Source organism: Sabethes cyaneus, chromosome 3 (genome assembly GCF_943734655.1).
Source record: "Sabethes cyaneus chromosome 3, idSabCyanKW18_F2, whole genome shotgun sequence".
Taxonomy (NCBI): Eukaryota; Metazoa; Arthropoda; class Insecta; order Diptera; family Culicidae; genus Sabethes; species Sabethes cyaneus.
This window is the reverse complement of record NC_071355.1, coordinates 137,978,997-138,002,989: the sequence shown is the minus strand read 5'-3', so window position 1 is coordinate 138,002,989 and position 23,993 is coordinate 137,978,997. Positions and strand designations below refer to the sequence as shown.

The 23,993-nt window shown below is 38.0% G+C and overlaps 1 protein-coding gene across 1 annotated transcript in view; it reads right to left on the bottom strand.

Moving 5' to 3' along the window:
- LOC128741561 (protein Wnt-5) overlaps positions 1-23,993 on the bottom strand; it is a 107,049-nt gene that overhangs the window by 18,023 nt on the left and 65,033 nt on the right. The window contains exon 4 of the mRNA XM_053837476.1: positions 4,568-4,748. Within this exon, the coding sequence (XP_053693451.1) occupies positions 4,568-4,748 (181 nt within the window). The remainder of the gene's footprint in view (positions 1-4,567; positions 4,749-23,993) is intronic.

Here is a 23,993-nt window from a genome sequence, read left to right as displayed (position 1 = left end):
GTCCCGTATGCTATTCAACATCGCTATTGAAAGTGTGAGCGGGCATCGAACTTCAGCAAAAGCAGCCAACCCTTCGTAGACCCTAAACACCTTGGAACGGCGTAGACAATCTACGCTGGTCTAAAACGGAACACAGGTTATCTACAGTAGACGGAGGAAGAGGCACAGCCTGTGTCTAAAACCTTTTGTGTCTTTTGCAGTCTCCTTTTGTCCAGCGCCTCTGTGGTTCATAGGTACACGGGTACCAGCGAGCCACATGCCCTGGCGGGTGTTGTGGATTCAAATCCGGTTATAATCTTAGATTATAGCTTGGTTCGACCCATTCACCTTCCAGCATTGGACAAAAGGTAGGAGTCATAATGACTACTTGTTAAGCGTAGCAACCAACCCCCCTCACTTTCCCGCTCTTTCCCTTTCACATCAAAAAAATTTTCATTACTTTCCCCTACCGTCCCTTTATCAATTGTAGAATCACCGTTTCTAAAAAATATTAACAGAAAGTACGTAAATCTTTTTTAGATAGACTAAGAAATCTCTGAGTTACTGTTTTGTCAGGTGATATAAATCGCTTTGATTCGCGAGCTGTTAAATTATTTTTCCATATGCCATTTATCATTGATTTTTCCCAGTTACTCAATTCCATTCTAAGGGTACATGTTGAGGCCCCACATAATGGTTCTGGTCCAATAGGGTGTTTGCAGAGTGCAAATGTATTGGAGAGCTGTTGGGCAGGCAAAAGTGACAGCTCCATATAAACTATACGGGCTGGGAAGGGCGAGATTTTTTAAATAATTTAATTTCTTAATTTAAAACAGAAATTACTGTTTGCGTTATATGTATAGCAAGGTAATATATCTGTTTACTAAATAACAAATCTATTTTCAACAAACAAGCTAAATCGCGGTTGAAATTATCAAAAATGTAACTATTAACCATGTTAGCGGGTTAAAACTGAACAAATATCAATAGCCAGCGATTACATTCGGACAAGAAAACAATAAATTACACTAAAATCAATAAATCAATTCAGTTATTTTGAACTTTGGCTATGCGGCATGCTGCGTCCGAAAGCCGTATTTTTGAGTCGCCGATTTAAGACCAACTCGCTAAAATATTAGTTGCTAAATGTTAATATGTATATCAGGGTACATTTCTTGGTTGATTTAAACATTAATTGTTTTGAATGGATAAATAGTTTCAGAAAAAATGATCATTTTATGCAACGCGTTTTTGCTGCATCGAATAGGAAAAGATGCAATGTGTGCCTAACAGACGTCTTGCATGTGTGTGTAGCAAAAGCCCTATGAAAGGTTTAATCGATCCAGCTTTTGCCAATTGATCCGCTTTGTCATTGCCTTCAATTCCGCAGTGCCCAGGCACCCAAAAAAAAACTTACTGTACTTTTTTTAGCCACCTGCTGTAGCAATTGAATGCATTCCCAAACCATTCCCCAACCATATTCGATGAACATGATACTGACTTCAGCGCTTTTCATGCAGCCTGGCTGTCAGAAAATATACATATATTTGCATGTCTATAATTTCGCCGCAAACAAACTGTAGCACATTCAATTATTGCCTGTATTTCTGCTTGAAATACAGTCGGCCATTGGCCTATAGATATTGATATGTTGACTCCGAGACCCGTTAACCCAGCTCCGACTCTGTTGTTTAATTTAGAACCGTCAGTGTAGAAGATAATTGATAATTGAAAGGTGGCCCAAGATTACTACCCTGGGGAACACCCGAAACATTCGTAAACACTTCGGAACACGAAGCTCCGATCTTAACGCGAAGCGATCGGTTTATTAGATAGGATCTGAACCAGGCGACTCCAAGTTTCTCTAGTTTGCTTAACAGATTTACGTGATCCACTCGATCAAATGCTGCCTTGAGATCAGTGTAGACAGCATCAACTTGTGTGCAAATTTGATCAAATTAGTCGCAACAGACCGCTTGGGATAGAATCCACGCTGAGCAGTTGAAACGTAATTCATAGATGAGCAGAAAAGCGTCTCATTGATAATAATCACAAAAACAGCAGCATAAAGCGGTGATACGTCTGTAAATCCGAACGTCTCTCTTATTACCATTCTTGTGAACAGGTAACATAAATGAGGATTTCCACAGTTTATGAAATTTGCTCTCTTGCAGTGACCTGTTAAACAGTTTTGTAAGTGGAGTAATTCACACCTCCGAGCACAACTTTAGAATGAACGCTGGAATGCCATCGGGACCAGCAGCATAAGAAAGCATTAACTTTTGGAGTGCAGACGTGACGTGAAATGGACGGAACTCAAAAACATCACTACGACAGTCGTTAATGGCAATGGCGTCTTCTGCAGGTGAGGCAGAGCGTTCGTTGAACGAATTCCTAAAGTGTTGGCCGAAAAGATCGCACTTCTCAAGTTCAGAGTTGGCTACTTGTTCCCCAAGGTGAACTGACGTTGGCAGACCAGACTCTTTCTTCTTAGAATTTACGAAAAGCCCAAATCGCTTTGGATGCCTATACAGAGATGCCTGCGTACGGAGAACATATCGTTGGTACAGAAATCTGTTGAGATTCTTGTGGTCGTTACTCGCACGGTTGAATTCCTGTTTTGTAAGGTGAGAACGATTGCAGCAGTATCCCGTAGTATTCTAGCCCTCAGCCGTTTTAGTCTGCGTAGGTGATTATTCGACCAAGGAGGTTTCGAAGGCGGGTGGGCTTCGGGTACAAATTTACTAATCACGTTTAAGATTGTTCGCTGGAACACGGCGACGGCGTCGACAATACGTGTAGCAGAGTTTATTGTCTGCCACCCAACGCGAGAAATGGCGGATCTGATTCCGTCATGATCAGCTTGGCAGAAGTCCGGTGTACCATCATTCCCGAAGGCATCCTAAAAAATTATCGGCGTACAACCGGAAATAAGTGTTGAACTGGCAGCAGATAAAGCCATTAGAGAGTCGACCTGGAATGACCTGTCACTTGACTTGCACCACCAAAGATGCTGATAAGGGTCCATTACGCGAAATTTTCCGGTCGTTGAACGTTTGAAAATCAGTTGTTGCATGTGCGGTGTGATATGTTACGCCGTCTAGTTGAAACCACAGCTACTCTACATTAATGGCACTCAATTGTGTACAAAAAAAGTCGCTGATCATGTTATTGTAGCGGTCATAATTAACTGTTACGTATTTGCTGGTGAGAATATGTTTATTGTATAACAGCTTATATAGCGTTTGTTCCACCGGCTCTAAATATCATCAAATATTGACATTTGCAACATATAATGAAGTTTCGCAATGCCATGAGGATTCTCTTCACTCCCATATTAAGCGACCAGTTCTATTTCTATGTATAGTAGTTGTAAACGACAAAAATATGGATACAATTTAAAAACAAAAACAATTTCTGTCAAAATAATTACATGGAAGGGAGGGGGCCACCACTCTTCCCCTGAGTACGTGTCAGGCTATGCTTGCTTGTATACGATATCAAAAAATTACTGGATTTTTGTTTATTTATAGCAAAGTACAATTTCTACAAAAGAGATTTAATTATGCTAATAAAGTTATAAAGAACTCTGGTACAATGGAACCTAATAAACGTGGATGTGAAATTAAGCATTTTATATTTTTATTGTTTTATGCTAATGCGTATTCAATATATTGCTATTGCAGTAACACATGAAATGTTTTTAAAATCATACGCACATACAAATCGAGGTAGTACGGATTAACTGACCTATAACATTGTTCCAGTTTTATTATATTTGACTTGGAGCACGGAATGACAACTGCTAAGCAAAATGCCCAATCAGTAGGGGCTTTGATACTTCCGAGTCATATTTTGCGGATATTAAAAACAGCTTCAACTGTAATTTATGTACCCCTGTCTGGGAAAGTTTGCAGTTCGTATTACACTTGTACAAACGATCTGGGAGAGCGTGTGGATGGGATAGGCTGGTTTTTATTTTCCAATGAGGGTGCACTCAAGAGCCTCTCAGATTTTCTTGCGTCTCTTAGTGTAGTAATACCGTGGAGTTTTTGGCCTCAACCTTACGACGGAGACGAAAAGCCATTGCCGGCTAAACCAGCACTCACGGACAAATATGTAACCCACGGTCCTAATTCCAGCATTTTGACAAATAGAACGAGACCACGCCATATCTGATACTTATGTATCAATGGACAATTGACGTACCAACCAGCATGGGATTACTTCAAGTAAGTAGTTATAGATTATGTGCATTGCGAACAAAAATTTGTGCTCAATGATACAAACCCTGAGCCAGGGAAAGCAAACAAGGAGTGTCAGATTTTGGAACGGATGATGGCATAATGTGAGCATATCACATAAAAACTGTTAGTGTTTCCGACATCAAGTGTCATCGAGAATGTAGAATTATTACATCTCTTCAGCGAGGCAACCCAACCATCCAACAGCAAGCGAAGCAGCTAATGGTATGGAACGTCAATTTGATATGCATTGCCGTTAGTGCTACCGAAAATTGTTGACATGAATTATTATATCAAATATAGCAAAACCAGTGCCGAAATAACAACCGTTCAGTTATACTTACTTGTAGCCAAATTCCATGTCGTCACCGCAACCGCCCCATGTCCAATCTTCGTGTAACTGTGATGGACGAGAGCTCCGGGAACATCCACATGAGGCTAACTGTCCGTCTCGGCAGGCGCGAGCAATAAAGCTGGCAGCAGCAGCTGCTGCCAAAGCGTGGACAAAAGCCATCTCTGGTGATCCTGCAAATAAAATAAATATCGCATTCAATTGCAATGAAACACATTAAGTCTGTTTTGCATTTCCATCTCAAATGCTCATTTTTATCCCTTCAATATCGCAGAGTTTGAAACATACAGGAGTCATAATTGTTCATTCAACCGTTGACACTAATGAATTTATTGACCCTGCAATGTGTAATTGTTTAACATGTATCATTTAACATTTGTGACTTCAGTCGTTAAAAAACACCACTTGTATTGGCCATTTTTTATAAGTGTCTGTTGAAATTTAAATAGTTTGAAAGAAGGGTTAACATTATTTATTTAACTAATTTTAAAGTAACCACTTGTAACGGTAACTTTGTAGTAAGCTGTGGATGGCTATAAAGATTGTTTAAACTTTCCGTTTACTTCACATGTCTATGCATGCACGTTAGTTGCATATGAAAGATCATCAAATTGAGAAAATAATTAAATAAAATTTGCATATTATTTATCGTTTTAGTTTTTAATTAGTGCAGTTTATTTTAAATTCTTCAGCAAGGCTTACGGGCAGTCTACCTAAGCTTTATTTTAAATTTTTCAGCAAGCCTGAAAAGGCAGAACGAAATCTGATTTATTATGCTTCAGACTTATTCAGGCGCTTTTATTTCATTAAAAATGCGATGAAAACAAAAGAAGTAATACATATGTATGAGATTATAAATTCACTTAGTCACACAGTCCCAGTTCTTTTAAAATGTTATTTCTGTTCAGAGTTCCTTTTTTTCGAAAAAACTCGGTTTTGTCTACTTGGAGCTTCCCATTGTCCTCGAGGTACAACACTGGAACAAGCCAGTTGTCGCGTGTTCGAATCGCATGATTGGAAGAGGCTTGTACCACAGACTGACAGACGTAACACTGGAGCTCCATTCCATCGCCAATAAAAACGACCATTTCAAATTTTCACTTAAGTCAAGACTCAAACAACAGTCGCTGCGCGAGAACGCCGCTCCCCTGCGCTGGCGCTGTTGTCAGATAATATACAAGTAAATTTATAGCATTGCTAAATTTATAGCGACCTGCTCTGCGTAACGCGAAGACTACACCAGGTGATGCTAGTGTTTTTTCCAAGTTTTAGGGATGTCAATGAAACGATGTTTTGTTAGAAAATTTGTTCGAAGTGTTACGTCTGTTAGTCTGTGCTTGTACTTTAATAGCTGGCTGCGAGGTCTGTCGAGTAAAAAGCGTTAGGCCAAGTTCCGAAAATGAATTTTTGCACATATGCTTTGCTTTTTACGTCTACTTGGAACTTGCAGTATGACTAAACCCGACGCAGGAAGGGACCAGTGAGCCGGAGTAAGGAGCTCAAAGCAATTCACCTCTTAACATCAAATGATACGTATTCTGTTTGTGATATTACTAAAAATATGAACATAAGCATCGGAAGTGAGTAAAATATCAAGAAGCGCCACAACATCAGAATCTACAAGAAACAACGAGCACCTAAAAGAACTTCTTCACAGTAAATTTACTCGAAAAGCTTCAAGGATCTTGTATACCCTTCTTCGGGAAAATTCCGATCGATGCATTTTGATAGACGAAGCCCAAATCGACCAAATCTTCACCTTGTGGCAGATCCTCCAGAAGTGCTGCGAGTTTCGAGTCCCCATGCATTACCTGTTCATTGATTTCAAAGGCGCATAAACGTGCAAACCGACAAGAGCTACGGAAAATTCTGGATGAAAACGGCTTTCCGGATAAGCTTACTAGACTTATCATGGCTGCGATAGATGGGTTCCAGTGCTGTGTGACATTCTCGGGTTGAATGTCGGACCCATTCGAATGAGGAAGGGGACTTTGACAAGGATCTTCCTGCCTGCTATTCAACATTGCACTTGAAGGTGTTATAAGACGAGCGGCGATCGAAATGCGGGGCTGCTTTGCTGACGACGTTAATGCTGTCTGCAGAACATTTGAGAAGATGGAGGATCAGTACACCAGGCTAAAACGCGAAGCAGAGAGGATTGGGTTGAAGATAAATACGTCTAAAACGAAGTATATGCTGGCGCCGGAATCAAGCGCCCGCTTGGGCAGTATCGTGGTAATCGAAGAGTTCGTATGGCTTGTCTCACTGGTAACAGAGGACAACAATACCAGCCGTGAAATTAAAAAGTCGTATTATCAGTGGAAGTCCGGTTTACTATGGACTTTACAAACACTTGCGGTCGAACAATCTGAGCCCCCGTACAAAGTGCATACTGTACAAACTGTTAATTAGACCGGTTGTCCTCTACGGATACGAAACGTGGACACTGCTAGAAGAGGACCTACGAGCACTCGGAGTTTTCGTACGGCGGGTGCTAAGAACCATCTTTGGCGGCGTGTAAGAGAACGGTGTATAGAGGCGAAGAATGACCCACGAGCTCGCTTGTTGCTACGACGAACGTCTATCGAACGATCGATCGATCTTTGCGTAATGTTATAATGCAGTTTATTTTGAGGGTTGATGTAGTTGCGGGTAGCAAAGAGTGTATTTCCATGTGATTGGTTTATCTACGTTTTCTTGACAAGCTAAATAGTTAATTTAAAAAAACTATTATTCTTGCTACATTAGTAAATTTGCATAAAAAATAAGTTTGCTAAGAGCGAAACAATGTCCATACTTTCAATTTGTGGTACGAAGCAAATTCACGAAAATGAGCGAGTAAAAAATAGAAATATATACAATCAATATGAATACGAAAGATTTGTTACGGTTCGTTAAAAAAAAGAAAATGAATGAACGAATGCTACGCCTAAAAGACGAAGCGGCGTGGATGAAAGAGCCGGGTTTGTGTGGAAGGAGGTTTCAGCATTGTAAAAGGATGCTGCTTATTTTTCACGGCGATCACTATTGTTGAGTGTGGTTCAATTTTCCAACAACATACGATATGTAGCACGTATGCTCCCATAATGAGCTTCCTTCTAGGTGGCATACCGTCACAACCAGTGTCGAGAGCAATAATAAAGCATAATTTATTACACATTCAAGCCAAAAGAGATCGCACCGCAACATCAAAGGGAACATATTTTGTCGGAATGCCAGTGTCGATTATGTGATGCGGTAGTATTTTTTCTATGTGCAGTTTGTGGCATTTTCTCCTTGTTCACACATAATCATGTTTGACCACCGATCAGATCCAGTTCGCCGTAGACGACTGCGGCATTGAATTAATCGTTTTCAATTATGTAAATTAGCGAACGAAGGAGTCTTTTTGGTGCCGATCATGTTATGTTAATTATTTTCAAATTTTACCGTACACGTATCGTAGCAGGAAGCATGCTGAATGGCTGATTTGTTTATCAGCATATTAATTATGTATGTTTGCTCTTTGGCAACATTGAGAACATACAGACTGAAAAATTGTGACCGGTGCAGATGAAATCACTTATCGAGTTTATTTACTTGGGTATTGCATTTTGTATCGTTATATGTCAATTTTGATGAGTTGTGACAATAAAAATAGTTTGAGCCTTAATCAACAAATCTGTGTTTCTGACACGTTCATGTTTTGATCTGATTGTGCTAATGCCACCAACATTACAATGTTTACATTTCTGCTAGTTTGCCAGCTTTTTGAATAATTAAAGATTTTAAAGTGCCATATGCCGTTCATTTAATCAAAACATCCAGAACCAAAAGTATACCACAGACTAACAGACGTAACACTTCGAACAAATTTTCTAACAAAACATCGTTTCGGTGCTTGAAAATGAGGCAAACAGGCATCAGCTCTTCACCAAAATGAGGCAAATATCAAGTATACACGCGTATTTCGTGTTCACTAGTGTGGGTGCTTGACCTGTCAGAAAGCTCTATACATACAGTTCGGTTAGTGATCACACAGAGTGTAATAGTCGGCTTAGATGTCCGAACCCATCTAGCTGTCATTTATATTAATGATGTTGATCGATTTCGATATTAGAAAGTTTAGCTGTAATCAAAGTGTAATTAGCGATTCAGAATATATACAGCAATCAAGTGTAAAGTTGACTTTTAATTGCTCTCCGCATCCGCAAAGTCTCTGCTAAGTTCGCTGTTTAAATATATTGCTGATTGCAAGGATAAATGTACCATCCAAAGTGTGATATCGCTCATAAAAGTGCTATTTTGCATTAAATCGTTTCGGTATCTTCGGCGCACTTTTTCGTTATATTTCAAGCAATAAGGGCGCCGAAGAGACCGAAACGATTTAATGCAAAATAGCACTTTTATGAGCGATATCGCACTTTGGATGGTACAATTTTCCTTGCAATTGACAATATTAAAATGTCTTTCTTTTGCATTCTTTTTTCTTTCTTTTGGAGATATTGAGATAAACGACTCTTCTGGAAAAACTACTCATTGTGCTGTTCATACCGTCCAATATACTGAAAAATACATGAATAGCGTGCCACTTGGCCTCGAGGTACGACGCTGGTCTAACAAGCCAGCCGTCGTATGTTGGAAACTCAGCTAGGAAAGGCTGTTGGCCCATTGATGGTATTCGTCGTGATGTACGACTGATTCAGCTTCCCACACCCAGAGATGGCTTGCTAACCAGAAACTCCCTAGCGAATTCGTTCACCAGGAGCACAGCCAACACCAACTCGTATATCAAAAATTATCTTAAATATCTCTATTTGCTTTATTTTATCAGGCTAAGCAATGGGGGGAGTCGTTTTCTGTGAGGAAAATTTGTATATTAAAACATCCATGAACTTCTCAGAAACTTGTAAAACCCGAGATTGTGATAAAGGTCATCCGAGATTCAGGATTTATGTACAACAAGGTTAAATTTGTGGCAATATGAAGTTTGTCGGGTCAGCCAGTAATGTATAACAGAAAGGCATTAAATATAAAAAACACTGCGACAGTATTTTGTATCTAGGGCGTCAAAATCACCTACACACCTAAATTCATCGATAGCTGCTGCTGAGTGAATCAAGTGTGTAAATTGAAACATTAGATATATGCTCGATTTTCGAAACTTGGTTTATAAATATGGGTAATTCCACGCGAAGTGTCCGAGCCCCGTGTAATCGACCTTCACGAATTTGTACCAAATTTTACCAGATTGTTCGTTTTCGGTCAGAAAGCAAAAATCGAAAATTTAGTGCCGATCGGACATTCCCTCGATTAATGGAAATTTTTAAGGAAAATACCCTTTTTTGTCAAAACCTCTTATGTTCTTTTGCTTATATCTCCGGAAGTATTGGGTCTAGAAAGGCACTATTTTCACATTTTTAAAGGTAATTACCCAAGGAATTCGAAAAAAATATCATTTTGGAGCACCAGTGCTGCCAAATATTTATTTTGCCGTATCGAGAAAGCATTTATCTATACGTAGAAAAAAGGATTTCTGTCTGTCTGTCCGTATATTCCTTATAGAATCGTATACTACTGAACCAATCGGCGTGAAAATTTGCATGTAGAGGTTTTTGTGGCCAGGAAAAGTTTTAGTGATGGTTAGAGACCCCTTCCCCACGAAGAGGGGGGGCTCCCATACAAATGAAACACAAATTTCTGCTTAACTCGAGAACTAATCAAGCAAATAGAACAAAATTTGGCATGTGGGTGTTTTCGGTGACAAGAATTTATTCTATGGTAAATTGAGACCCCTCCCCTATTTATAAGGGGAATTATAACTCCTCTCCTTTTTAAGAGGGGGGGGGGGCTTCCATACAAATTTCCTCATAACTCGAGAACTAATCAAGCAAATGGAACCAAATTTGGCATGTGAAGGTTTTCGAGGGCAAGAAAATTTTCTACGGTGAATTAGGACCCCTCCCCACTTTAAGAGGGGGGGCTCCTGTACAAATGAAATACAAATTTCCTCATAACTCGAGAACTAATCAAGCAAATGGAACCAAATTTGGCATGTGTGTGTTTTTGGAAACAAAAATTTTGTTTATGATGAGTTGGGACCCCTCCCCACTTTAGGAGGGGGGCTCCCAAACTAAATACAAATTTCCTCATAACTCTAGAACCAATCAAGCAAATGAAACCAAATTTAGCATGTTGGTGTTTTTGTAGGCAAGAATATTTTCTATGGTGAATTAGGACCCCTCCCCACTTTAGGAGGGGGGGCTCCTATACAAATGAAAAACAAATTTCCTCATAACTGGAGAACTAAAGAAGCAAATGGAACCAAATGGAAATGGTTTTGAAGGCAAATTTTTTTCTATGGTGAATTGAGTCCGCTCTCCTCTTTAGAAAGCGAGTCATGACCCATCTCCCCTTGAAGAGGGTGGGCTTCTATACAAATGAAATGCAAATTTTCTCTTATCTCGAGAACTTATCAAGCAAATGGAACCAAATTTGGCAGTTGGGAGTTTTAGAAGGCAGAATTTTTTTCTGTGGTGTATTACGATCCCTTCCCCTTTTAAGAGGGAGGATTTCCTTATAATTTGAGTACTAATCAAGCCAATGGAACCAAATTTAGCATGTAGGAGATTTTTGAGTCTTGAATTTATTTTATGATAGTTAGAGACCTCTCACCCCTGTGGTAGGGGGAGATGGACTCTCTTACAAATAAAACAGAAATTTTTGCGAAACTCAAAAACTAATCGAACTCGAGAAATTCGAGACTCTTCCATAAAACATTAGTCAATAACAAGACCTCATCTATAGTAACACTAGATCATTCAGGACGAGACGGCCGCGAGTGGGGAGGCACAGGGCATCCAAAATTGTATTCAAATTCTTCGTGTCGGTAATTAGCTGTAAATTAGCATTGTCAGCACTATAAGAAGGTTATCAGTAAAGTAGCTGTATATTTTGCCAAATAGCATTTAACCCTTTAAGCACGAAGGGTTTTAGTTACGATATTTTTGGTTTTTGGATCAACATACATTTTTTTATCTCTCGATTCACCAAAACTAATGTATTCTACACATTGCAATAAATGTTTGCTAAATTTAGCAACCTACACAATTGTGTGGGTTCGGCCTTATCTTATACCATTGCACTATGGGCAAAAACGAGCCGAAAAAACGGACGCAATTAAGATATGGCTTGCAGGCTGATAAAATGTAGGTGATCTTATGTAAAATTTTCCGGAGAATCGCATGGTGCCCACCGCTTTCCTGTTTGTCATCAGGAAGTGCCCCATTTTGCTCATTTTCCCCTATTTTTAACATTTTTTACCCTTTTTGGACTATACCAAGTCAAGCTTTGAAAAAACAAAACATGAAAACCTACTTATTTTGTGTAAAGAAGTCCACAGAATTGAATAGGGTTGACCCCGTTTAGTTTAGAGCGAGATCATCGTTTCGAGGCTCATAGACTTCAGCTTCTGAAGCAGCGGAACGGTCGTTACGTAGCTATGGAAATACACGCAATTTTTCGCAAGTTAAGTTTTTACTAACCTTAATACAACAGATATACTGGAACGTCCAGACTGACTTAAAAATATTCAAATGTTGATCCAAGAATTTGTCTTAGAAATGCCCGTAGTTGAATACATCATTTGCCACATTTCTTTATTATTTTACAATTTATAAAAGACTAGTTTTAGGTTCCGGTAGTACTCTAAACGGAAGTTCCGTAGTGTGGAGCATGAACGAGTGCTCTACAGTATAATGTATTCATTCTTACTGGCCCAAAATGAGATGGCAGCAGCAGATTTCGTCCTATTTCATCTGTTACTTATGACGTGATAAAATAATCCCACTGCGATCTGAAATATCTCCGGGAAAATAGGTCCAAAATTTGCTAATATATTTTTTCATTGAAGGTCAATCTAAGGTGGTTTTTTGAAGACAAGTTGCATAAAAATCGACCAAAAGATAGTAAAGATAGAGCCAAAAGTGTAACGGCAAGTACACTAATTTTTGAAGTCCCGGCGGGAACGTAAAGATTAAAGTAGGTATACAATAACGCCGAACCTACACAATTGTGTAGATATGAAAAACAATGTGCATAAGTAAGTTATAAAAGTTATTTCCCGCAAATTTTTAATTACATCAATTAGAAATACTTATTACCAATAATTTTTTATCTAAGCAATTTCGAAATACGCATTCAATAAGAAAATATGACAGATAAAACTTTTTGCTGTTTTCACAAGATTTTGAAGACAAGACAATAATTAATCCAAGCACAAAAGAAAACTTCTTTTCAGCTATTTTCTATTTTTTTTACGAGTAACGATGTTTTCACAAGAAATTGTTGCCATATATGTAAAAGAATGACGTTTAGAAAGGAAAGGAAAATTTTTTAAAAGTAGTCATGTCTCACCTACACAATTGTGTGGGCTCGGGCTTAAAGGGTTAAGTAGCATTTAAGGCGACTTAAATGCTTATTGGCCTATATTTGAATAGCATTCGTGATGCTTATTGGTTACCTGGGATGCTTTCATAGTTACGTAACTGCCAAAATGAATCATCTAAGGTTGAACTCCTCAGAAATTTGCAAAACTCGAGATTGTGACAAAGATCATCCGAGATTCATGATTTATGTACAACACAGGTTAATTTGTGGCAATACGAAGTTTGTCGGGTCAGCTAGTACAATATATACCAAAGTTTTTCTTAAAAGTGTTGCCAGCTTTTCAGTTTTCCGTTTGATTTATAGCACTAGATGAGGAAATGTTACTTCAAAAAGGCGTGAAATATACGTTAGTTGTTTGATCATACCCTTGTAAACTGTTTTTCATCTTGCTAATAGACATGAGTTCTTACCGTCCTTGTTTATTGCGTTTATTGTTGCTAGGAGATTAATGATCCCTTAATTAATGTAACAAATCATGCGTGAAAGTGAAAAGTTGGCAACACTGTTGACCTTTCGTTACTCGCGCCAACTTCGATTTAAAGGCATGCTACAAACTTGGTGAAAAACTTATGAAACTTTTTCCACCGTTTGAAAGATCTTGGGCTGCAGATCAACTTAGCTGAAAACAGTAATTCTATTTATTGCTGAAATCCCGAGATATAGCTAACGGTTCACAGGCGTTGTACAAAATACAACAGCGCGAGTAATGGAGGGTTAAGAAAAACCTTGTTATATACTGTATAAATGCTTTTCCGATATGCCAAACTATTTTTACATTGCGTAAAGAATTATTGCTTAAAAAAAAGTTAATTTGCTCTTAGTTTTACATTAAAAATGGGGAATTGCTTGCTTTAAAATGCTGTACCTCGGGATCGGCAAAGAATACCTCGGGGCGATGAGTGATTCTTATGTAAAAAAATTTGCGGAATCCGATGGAGTTGAAATTATTGAAATAAAATCGTCTTCATTGAGAGAAAAATGTAAATTAAGTTTTCAAATTGAGTTTAAAAATGTTTGGCAGCACTGGCGCTCAAAAATAATATCTTTTTCGAATTCCTTAGATGATTTCCTTTGAAAAGTTGAAAATAGTGTCTTTCTAAACTCAATATTTCCGGAGATATAAGCAAAAGAAAATAAGAGGTTTTGACAAAATCGGGTATTTTCCTTAAAAATGGAGTCGCTCCCATTAATCGAGGGATTTTTTCTCGGTCACTTGGCGTGGAATGACCCATATATATTGTAACATGTTTGCGATTTGTTTCTCAAGGAGAAGGGTACAACACTGTAAGACAAGATTGTTTTCATTTTCTAAATTGGTTTGGTTTTTGATTTGAGTTTTAATTGCTTTCGATGTGTTGGCCAGCTAAAACTGATGTAGTCGATTTCAAGATGAATCTTAATCTACCTTTCTCCTAGTCTACGCTCCATTGAAAAGATCCTGTCAAATTTATTAAATTATAATTGAGTATTGGATTTCTGTGAAGAAGAACATCCTAATCCAATTAACTGCAGGTAAACATTCCCAACGAAAGAGCATCAAACCACAAAGGGCGATATTAATAATTTAACAGGAATTGCTGCGTTTGGCTTTGTAATCAGCCGCAGCATCATGATTCCGTAATTTCATCGGTTTCTTTCGTATCACGCTGGAAGCGGGATGAATTGTGCTCAGGATCAACTTGTGTGTTTCACACAATGCTTCTGAAAAAGCATCGACCCCACAGAACATTTTTGGTATTTATTCAATTCATAAAATTTTAAGTATCACCGAATGCTCAAAAGGCAAAAAGTTTTTCTCCTTTTAATCACTGACATAATTAATTAAAGTTAGGGAGTTTAATTCTACATGAAAGATATTATTATGATTATAGCGAAAGTTTCGTATTATTCAAAATACTGGAAGAGTCAGCTTGTGAAACGCAAATCCAGTTTATTCTGTTAAAGTCGGTTATGATACTTTCGTTTAAAGAAATCGATTCTATTCGTTTAAAGAAAATATTACAGATTTGTTAAACACTGAAGGATGAAAAATGTTACATTTATTACATCACATTGTTCACATATTTATTCTCAAATATCCATATGACACCGAATATAATCTCTATGTGCCAAACAAATTTAATTTTCAATTAATATGAAGTATGGCTTTTGTAAAAAAATATGTATTTGGCATATACATGTGTGCCACTTAGAATTAATTTTTAAAACTTCCCGAGAACATTTATAGGTAACGGGACAGCTCGACCACTTGGAAGACTGAAAAAACTACAAGGTAGGCATTTTCTGTCTTACCATATTTTTACACAAAATTGTGACATAGAGCAGAAAATAATATTTATATCGTACGAAAGCAGACATACAAAGTAAGAGTGAAATCAATCGCAGGTACATATTTGTTTTCAAGACAGCGTAAGACTAACTAAACTTTTAATTATTCTTTGTGTAGATATAGTCAAGATTTTTTCCTTTAGGATTGCTTGATTTTGCTATTCTGACGACGACAATAAAAACAAAGAATAACCACAAATTCTTATTAACTGACACAATTACAAAATGCGGTATGGCGTCATTACCTAACAACTTTGTTTTAACTAAACGCTAAATTTATTGTGAAATACCTAAAGCCAATGATAGTAGTACTTTTTACTACAAAGTCGCCTAACGTAATCATATTTCGTTACCATTTATGCATTATACAGATACGTTTTCTACACAATATTCAGACGCTGTACTCATTCGGGAAAGCATGACAAAAGCGGTTGTAAATCCTTAATTTGTTCCGGACGTATGGTAGACATTATGAAAATATATGCTAGGACGATGACGACGTCATGCAGATTTGAGGGGTTTGTATTTTTTTTATCTGTGTTTGGTAAATCAACCTTTAAATGCGTATAAAACAGTTCCGTTCTACTGTAACAACTGTGATGAGTTAGCCATTTGTTCACCTTTTTTATACGAAGGCATATTTAAATTGTTTTAATACACATTTCGTGACTATTCTGTGGCGTATTTTTGAGCAAGTATTCTATTGAGCCAACGGCGCTTTTCAAACTGTCTGCCTAATAACTGGGAGCAACAAATACATTTTTGAATTAAATATGAATTCAACGATTTTCAGATAATCATCTGCATTACGTTATTTGCGTTTTAATTTTTTCAGCAAAGGTTCTTCTTTTAGAAAATAAATATTAATACATATTATGATTTTAAGCAATACAAATATATTTTACTGATATGATTTGTTTGACAATAGTTTATAGTAAAAGAATAAATACAATAAAATATCCGTACTCCTTACGATATGAACATTTGAACTAATTTAAATGTAACAAATACAAACAATTTAATATTATATGAATTGTTGTTGATTCAAACTTCTATTGACGCTGGCATGCTTTTGACATTTTTTGTATGCCAAAAGGGCATTGGGTTCAAACAGACACTGGACACAGTTTTAATTAATTGTCTTTTGTAGTAAAGTTGTTGCATTGTTGCACGGGCAGCCTTAAATAACTATTGTAGTTATTGCACATGAAATCTTCATAGAACTCCACGTAAAGTTCGTTACGCGCCAGAACATGGCACTTTTTCCATTTTGTTATTTACCTCATAGTCCGATTGAACCCAGTGACGTTCCGTTCAAAACTCATACTCATTTATTAGTAACTGTTCGTGTAAATTATATAAACTAATTAAACGGACTTTGATTCGTTTTTTCTGCGCAAATAGACTGAATTGATTCCCATCAGTGTCAGCATCGGTCCATGCAGACGTTTCCAGCTGTGTAACATGATTGAATGGCTAATATTCGACATACGTAGCGTATAGCTCAGTATATTTAGACGCAGAACCCATTTTTTATCAGTTTGTATTGTTCTTATATAGAGAGGTTACACAATCGATGAAAAGAATCCCGAAAAAAATTTACATTAAATTTTGTAGTAGAAACAATGCATCTACAACAGTTTTTATTGTGAATATTGAAACTAATGGTAAATTTATTGTAAAAGTGCCACAAACTCAAATTTTATTCATATTTTTGTTCCTTATTTTATGCTGTAGAATTGGCCATATTTCATCATAAAATTACTGCCTTTTTTAATTATATTATGTTTTTTCGCCTTAAAAAATACCATAAAAGAACGATAACTTTTATTGTACATGAACATTTTTGTTCGCGAAAAACTAGATTTTTTATTGTTAAGATACTTATACCCGTCAGTTCAGTTTTATGGTAGAATCTCTGAAAACCATGAAAGTTATGGTGAACAATAATAAGTTTTATGGTTTGGTTATCTTTTATGACGATAAAATTTATTGTTTTAACTGCATTTAGTTTACAGTAGGGTATATGTTACAATAATTTTTATCTTCGTGTTATGGAATATTTTTTTCGGGGATGCTTCACCATTCAACGTTGAACAATTATTATTTAATTATCATCCGATTCGTTTCTTCAAGAATGGAGAACGTAAAAACGCTATGCTTTCAATTGTTCAACTTAAAGTAATAAGGTAAATTGTGATAATGCCAGGATATGCCAACGTTCTACCTTCGTAACATCCTATCATGAATTATTTTAGTCAATAATAAACCAGTTTTCCTGCGCTGCTCTGTTTTCGAATGAACGAGCGAAATTCTAGATAACTCTACTAGGTGAACAGAATTACTTCAAGTTATAGTCATGCTTGTGGACTCGAACGGACGGATGTACACATAGGGGAAATCGAGAAGTGATGAAAACAGCGAGCGGCAAAATATGAAAGAGAAACTCGCTGTAATTCAACACATTGCAGTGACGTGACGAATCAGATGTAAGTGAGCATATTACCTTCATGCAGAGGGGTTGCTTGCTGGTGAGCTCTTGAACGATACATGACAGCCGAGACAAGCAAAGAGCAACATATTGGCAACTTTTTGTGCATATAGGTATCTAATGTATTTAGGTAGTTTAAATATTCATCACACTCCGCACAAAATAAAAATTTGATTGAATTGGTAAAATTTTAAAATAAAGATTTTTGTAACAATAGGTAAATACATCATCTGTTTACCAATTTTGACTTAACTAAGCTTTCAGATGATGAACTCTAGTAATCAAAAATACATGAAAATTCAATGAACCGTAAAATATTTTTGTTTGCTATTTCGTAATGATACCTATATTGGAAATTTGTATGTATAAAATACGTTGTGTTGAATTCCTCTAACCTATTAACCTAACCCAAATACAGAATAAGTGCAATTCAGGGGCTAATGACAATTTTAAATTAAAAAAAATTGCCATATAATACCTCAAATTGAAATGTTAACTCTAAACACTATGACTGATCAACGATACTGGTCGCAGTGATGAGTCTACATATGAAAAAAAGTTGCTAAAGCTGATTGCTGAAATGACAAGTAAACTTGGAAATGTTAATGAATTTCAAACGCAAAAAAAATAATGGAAATTTACACTGAGCCACTCTCAGCACAACATGTTTTACATACGCCTCTATGGCATTTCTGACGATAGTAGTTATAACGCAGAAAAACTATGCGTTTAAATCATTAAATAAAGCTGGCATAAGTAACTCACATAAATAATTAACAATTGACATAGCGACTTACTATTACTACACTTAAATAATCATCAAAAAGTGGAACTAAAAGGAATAATGTCGTTCTGTCAAGTTTCGCTATAGTTTGAATGACATATCTGATTGCAGAACTTTTACGATCACCGACTATTCTTTTGTTTGTGTATTTACATATACTTTCCTAAAGCGAAATGTGTTGCTAGTGCCAGGTTTCGTTTTTTTACAACTAATTACAAAAATCGCAAAATCGCATTCCAGCATTGGTCAAAAGATAGGAGTCACAACGACAACTTGTTCAGCGTAGCTACCTATTATCCCCCATTCCTTTCCACTCTTTCTCCTCCTTTCCCAAAAAAATTTCATTACTTTTCCTTACCGTCCCTCTATAAATTGTAAAACCATCGTTTCAAAAAATATTAATATTAATGCCTGATCGCATTTCAAGGTCAAAGACTAAAACACGAGTTTGGTCAATTGTAAAACTTGTACTACAAAAGATCAGGTTAGTGTGAAAATGTATAATATTCGATATTCAACGATCATAAATTTAATAGCGAAAATATCTGGTCCATTTAATGATCAATCATTTTGGTTGGCACCACTGCATAACCATGATGGTTGACTTGGTTACGTGTCAACAAACGGCTACCGTGGATTAGCGATTGCGAAAAAATAGAGATTAACTGATCAATGCGATCTAGGTGCTAAGATTCGAACCAGCGGCTACACGCATGTGGCTTGCCGGCGTAAGCTATATTTATTATGGTTGGCTCAAAAGTGCATAGTGGAAAAGAATGCGTTTTTTATAACCGTATCAAAAAAATTTTCTGATATAAATTGCCTATCTTTTTGCATATCTGTGATACCTATATACAAGCAATTATGTCACTTCAGGGTTAAAACTATCAGATGGCTGGTGAATTTGGCGCATGGTGCTGTAGTAAAGTACGCATTCTGGTCGAGTATTCATAGTTACTGGCGTACCCAGGCTGGGGCTCATTGGGGCACATACCCCACCTTCACCTGTAAAAAACCACCTATTCCTACAGGTTTAACCAGGAAGTAAAGATTATATTAATTTATTTATTTGTCCAGATATATGGGTTTGTCCATCATCTAATTTAAAACTAATATAAAATTGGCCTCTTAAAAATAGCCTAAGCTTTTGCTTTATGGTGTCCAATGACATATTAAGATTAATTACACTTCTAAAGTTATTCATGAGCATCGTGTATCGATAAGCTGGCTCATTACGGGCATAATTAGCTCGTCGATTGTCTAAGGTGAAGAGCCTAGGTCTCGTAAGAACTACCGAACTTTGGTTCACTGTTATTCTAGATTTCAAATAATCACTATCATATCGTCCCCTCTGCAGATTAAGAAAAACTACAAGGTATACAGCCCTAAGGGTTGTACGAAAGGGTGCCGTAGGACTATATCAGATCATAAGATCAAAGACTAATGTAAACTGCATTTCTGGCATATGAATATTTATAAGAATCTGTTTCTTTTAAAAATCACTTGTGTGCATCATAAAGGTTGAAAGAGTAATGAATGACCAGCCCACAGATTATTGTATTAAATATGGTTATGCGTAGCTTGACATGTTTCAATAATCTTACTTTAACTCGCTTGTGGCCTTGGTTACATTAATTAATAACATTATCATCAGGTATCAGCATCTTTGGCTCGAGCAGCACGTTCCTCACAATCATGTGGAAGATTTGTGCCTTGCCCATCTGCCCGTGTCATCATTTACCTGATGAGGACGGGAAGGAAAACAGGAGGAATAGGAAGGGGTGGATGAGGAATTTGGACAAACACAAACATATATATACCGAGAGATTTTTGTACCCCCGAGGGGATACTGCAATCCTTGGTAGTTAACTTATCAAAAGTACACCCCCTGGGGGGTATACTCATGATAAATAAGAGCTTATAGCTCAATACCGCTTTCGGTAAGGAACATCAAAATGTCTCGTAATTCTAGTTTCCTAAAATCCGATTCATTTAAGACGTAGGATCCAAAGATCCTATGACGCAATTGTGCTACTGCAGGACAGTTGCAAATTACGTGATATGGTGTACCGTAGTCGGATTCACATAAATTACAATGAAACGATTCAGCTCGCTGAATCGTAGCCATATGATAATTTAGTCTGCAGTGACCAGTCAGTGATCTGACAAGAATACTGCAATTTACCTTTGAGTGTTGCAAAAGAAATTTCGCAACCTTCTCACAAGGCTTAACAATGAAACTTTTCGTTTGACGACAAGTTTCAAGATTTTCCCAATAACGTACATGTTCAGATGAAAACCAAGATCGAATCTTTTGTTTTATCCAACATGCCGCAATTGGTAAAGCAGGTTCCGGTCCGAAAACCGACTTTTCTGCTCCAGATCTTGCTAGTTCATCAGCCCATTCATTTCCGGTTATACCAGAATGGCCAGGAACCCAAACCAGATGAACGGCATTTAGAATGCTTAGTTCTTCTAATTGGGTGTGGCAGGCGATGACTGTTTTAGATTTAGAATTAGCCGCACAAAGGGCTTTTATAGCGGCTTGACTGTCAGAACAGAAGTAGATAATCTTGCCTATCAGTTCTTGCTGAAGTGCAAACTGAGCTCCGCACATAATTGCAAAGATTTCAGCTTGAAAAACGGTGCAGTAACTACCCAACGAATAGGATTCCTCCAATTCCAGCTCACGGCAGTAAACACCAGCACCCGCGCGACCTTCGTACAAGGAACCATCGGTATAACAGACCACATAGTCGGAAATTTTCCTTTCCATGTAGCCTGACATCCAATCCTCTCTAGGAGGAAAGTCACTTGAGAAAGTCCTATACGGGAAAGTACGCATGAGCGTTACATCGCTAGGAGCAAGGGCAAACTTGTCCTCAGCAACAATTTGCGACCACAGTCGAGTATGACCAGTGGAACCGTCCACAGACTGCCAAAGGCCAATCGCGTGTAGTCGATAAGCACATATTAGTGCCTCTTTCTTCAGGTGGAAGTGTAGAGGTTTAATATTGAAAATAGCTTCTAGGGCGGCAGTAGGAGTTGTAGTAAATGCACCAGACATTGCCATTAAACACATCCTTTGAGGATGGTTTAGCTTTGTCTGGACAGTCACAACTTCCCCTCTCTGCCACCATACAAGACAACCATACGCCAGTATTGGTCTGACAACGACCGTGTATAACCAGTGTATGTATTTGGGTTTAAGCCCCCAAGAGTTGCCAATTGCTCGTCTACATTGCCCAAAGGCCATGCACGCTTTTTTAATTCGGAAATCAATATTTGTGGACCAGTCAAGCTTGGAGTTGAGAATCAACCCCACGTACTTCACTTCGTTCACAACATCAACATCCGAATCGTAAAAGCGCAGAGCGCGAGCTCCATTGGTATTTCTACGTCTTGAAAATAAGACGATAGATGTTTTGCTCGGATTTACCGAAAGTGCAGTTTCTCGGCACCACGTTTCTACGACACGTAGTGCCTGCTGCATTAAGTCAAATAATGTGCTTATGCACTTTCCAACTACTAGGATGAGATAGTCATCCGCAAAACCATATGACGGATAGCCTAGACCATTGAGTTTCCTCAATAGGCCGTCCGCCACAAGGTTCCATAAAAGAGGCGAGAGAACGCCACCTTGTGGACATCCACAAACACTTTGCTTCCAAATGCTTGCTTGCCGTAAGGACGAAAAAAGCAATCGGTTACTAAGCATTTGTTCTATCCACTTTATGATTATTGAAGGCACATTATGATAACGAGCAGCCTCCAAAATGGAAGCGAAAGATACGTTATCAAACGCGCCTTCAATATCCAAAAAAGTTCCTAAGCAAGATTCCTTTTGTGAAAAAGCAACCTCAATTTTATCCACCACATCATGTAATAAAGTGGTTGTAGACTTGCCACTTTGATAAGCATGCTGTGCTGAATGAAGAGGAACTTCTAGTAAGCTTGTTTCGCGGATGTGGTGATCAACAATCCGCTCAAGTGATTTAAGCAAGAAAGACGTTAGACTGATTGGTCTAAAACTTTTGGCTTGCTCGTATGTCGCGCGTCCACCTTTAGGAATAAACTTAATGGTTATTTCACGCCATTGAGTTGGGATGTACCCAATAGCAATACTACACACAAACATCCTTCTCAGAATGTGTTTGAAGTACTTGAATCCTTTTTGCAGTAGAATAGGGTATATTCCATCTGTTCCAGGAGATTTGTATGGAGAGAAGCTGTTCACGGCCCACTCAATCGCTTCAGTTGTGACAAGTCTCCGAGCAAAAGCCCATGAGTCTAAGCCACCTAAAACGATTTCTGGATCGTTTCGAACTTCAGGTTCCACACAGCCCGGAAAGTGACTATAAAAGAGACATTCCAGGATTTCATTGTCATTCGAACAGTATTCACCGTTCGAACTTCGAACGTTATTAACCTGATAATCTTTCGATTTTGACAGTATTTTATTAAGTCGACTTGCCTCGCCGAAACTGGAAACGTTGCTACAGAACCTGTGCCAGCTCGTGCGTGCTGAAGATCGTAAAGCCTTTGCATAGGCTTTCCGGGCCTGCTTGAAAGGCTCCACGCCATCCCTCCGACGTCTATTCCAGGCTCTCCTGCATCGTTTCTTTAGTTCCGCGAGATGAGAGTTCCACCATGGTGTTCCTCTAGTCGTTTTAATAGTTTTTAGTGGGCAAGCTACTTCAAAAGCTTCCGCAATAAAAGATGTTGTGACATCTACAGCCACATCCAAGTCGATCGATGACTCAATCGTTGGTTCGAATCCTTGAAATTTCGTCGCCAGTTCCTCCTCAAAGAGTTCCCAGTCAGAAAATCTCGGATTGCGAAATGTTGCAGCGTTCAAGGAGACACCCAAATGATCAAAATATATAAAGCAATGATCAGATATTGGTGTCTCATTTGAAACATGCCATTGTGCCAACTCATGACTGATCCTGTTAGAGCAGAGTGTTATATCTAACACTTCCTCTCTACCAGCTCGTATGAAAGTTGGACAATTGCCAATGTTGAGTATTCCAAGGTTGGTACCACTCAAATATTCCATCAAATCAGAGCCTCTCAGATTGATATCCGAGCTGCCCCAAATGATGTGATGGGCATTGGCATCACTGCCTACAATGAGCGGAAGCCCACTAGATTGGCAGTATCTCACCACATTTCTGAAATCGTCGCTGGGAGACGGTTCATCGTGTGGTAAGTATGCAGAACAGTAGACATAGCGCCTATGGACATCATCCACGACAAGTTCTACTGTGACTGCACAAATATTTCGAGTAGTCAACTCAGAGATAAGGCATGCACTAATTGACCTATGCAACAATATGCATGCCCTGGGCATCAAACGAGGATTTGTCATACCAGTTTTGCTGAAAA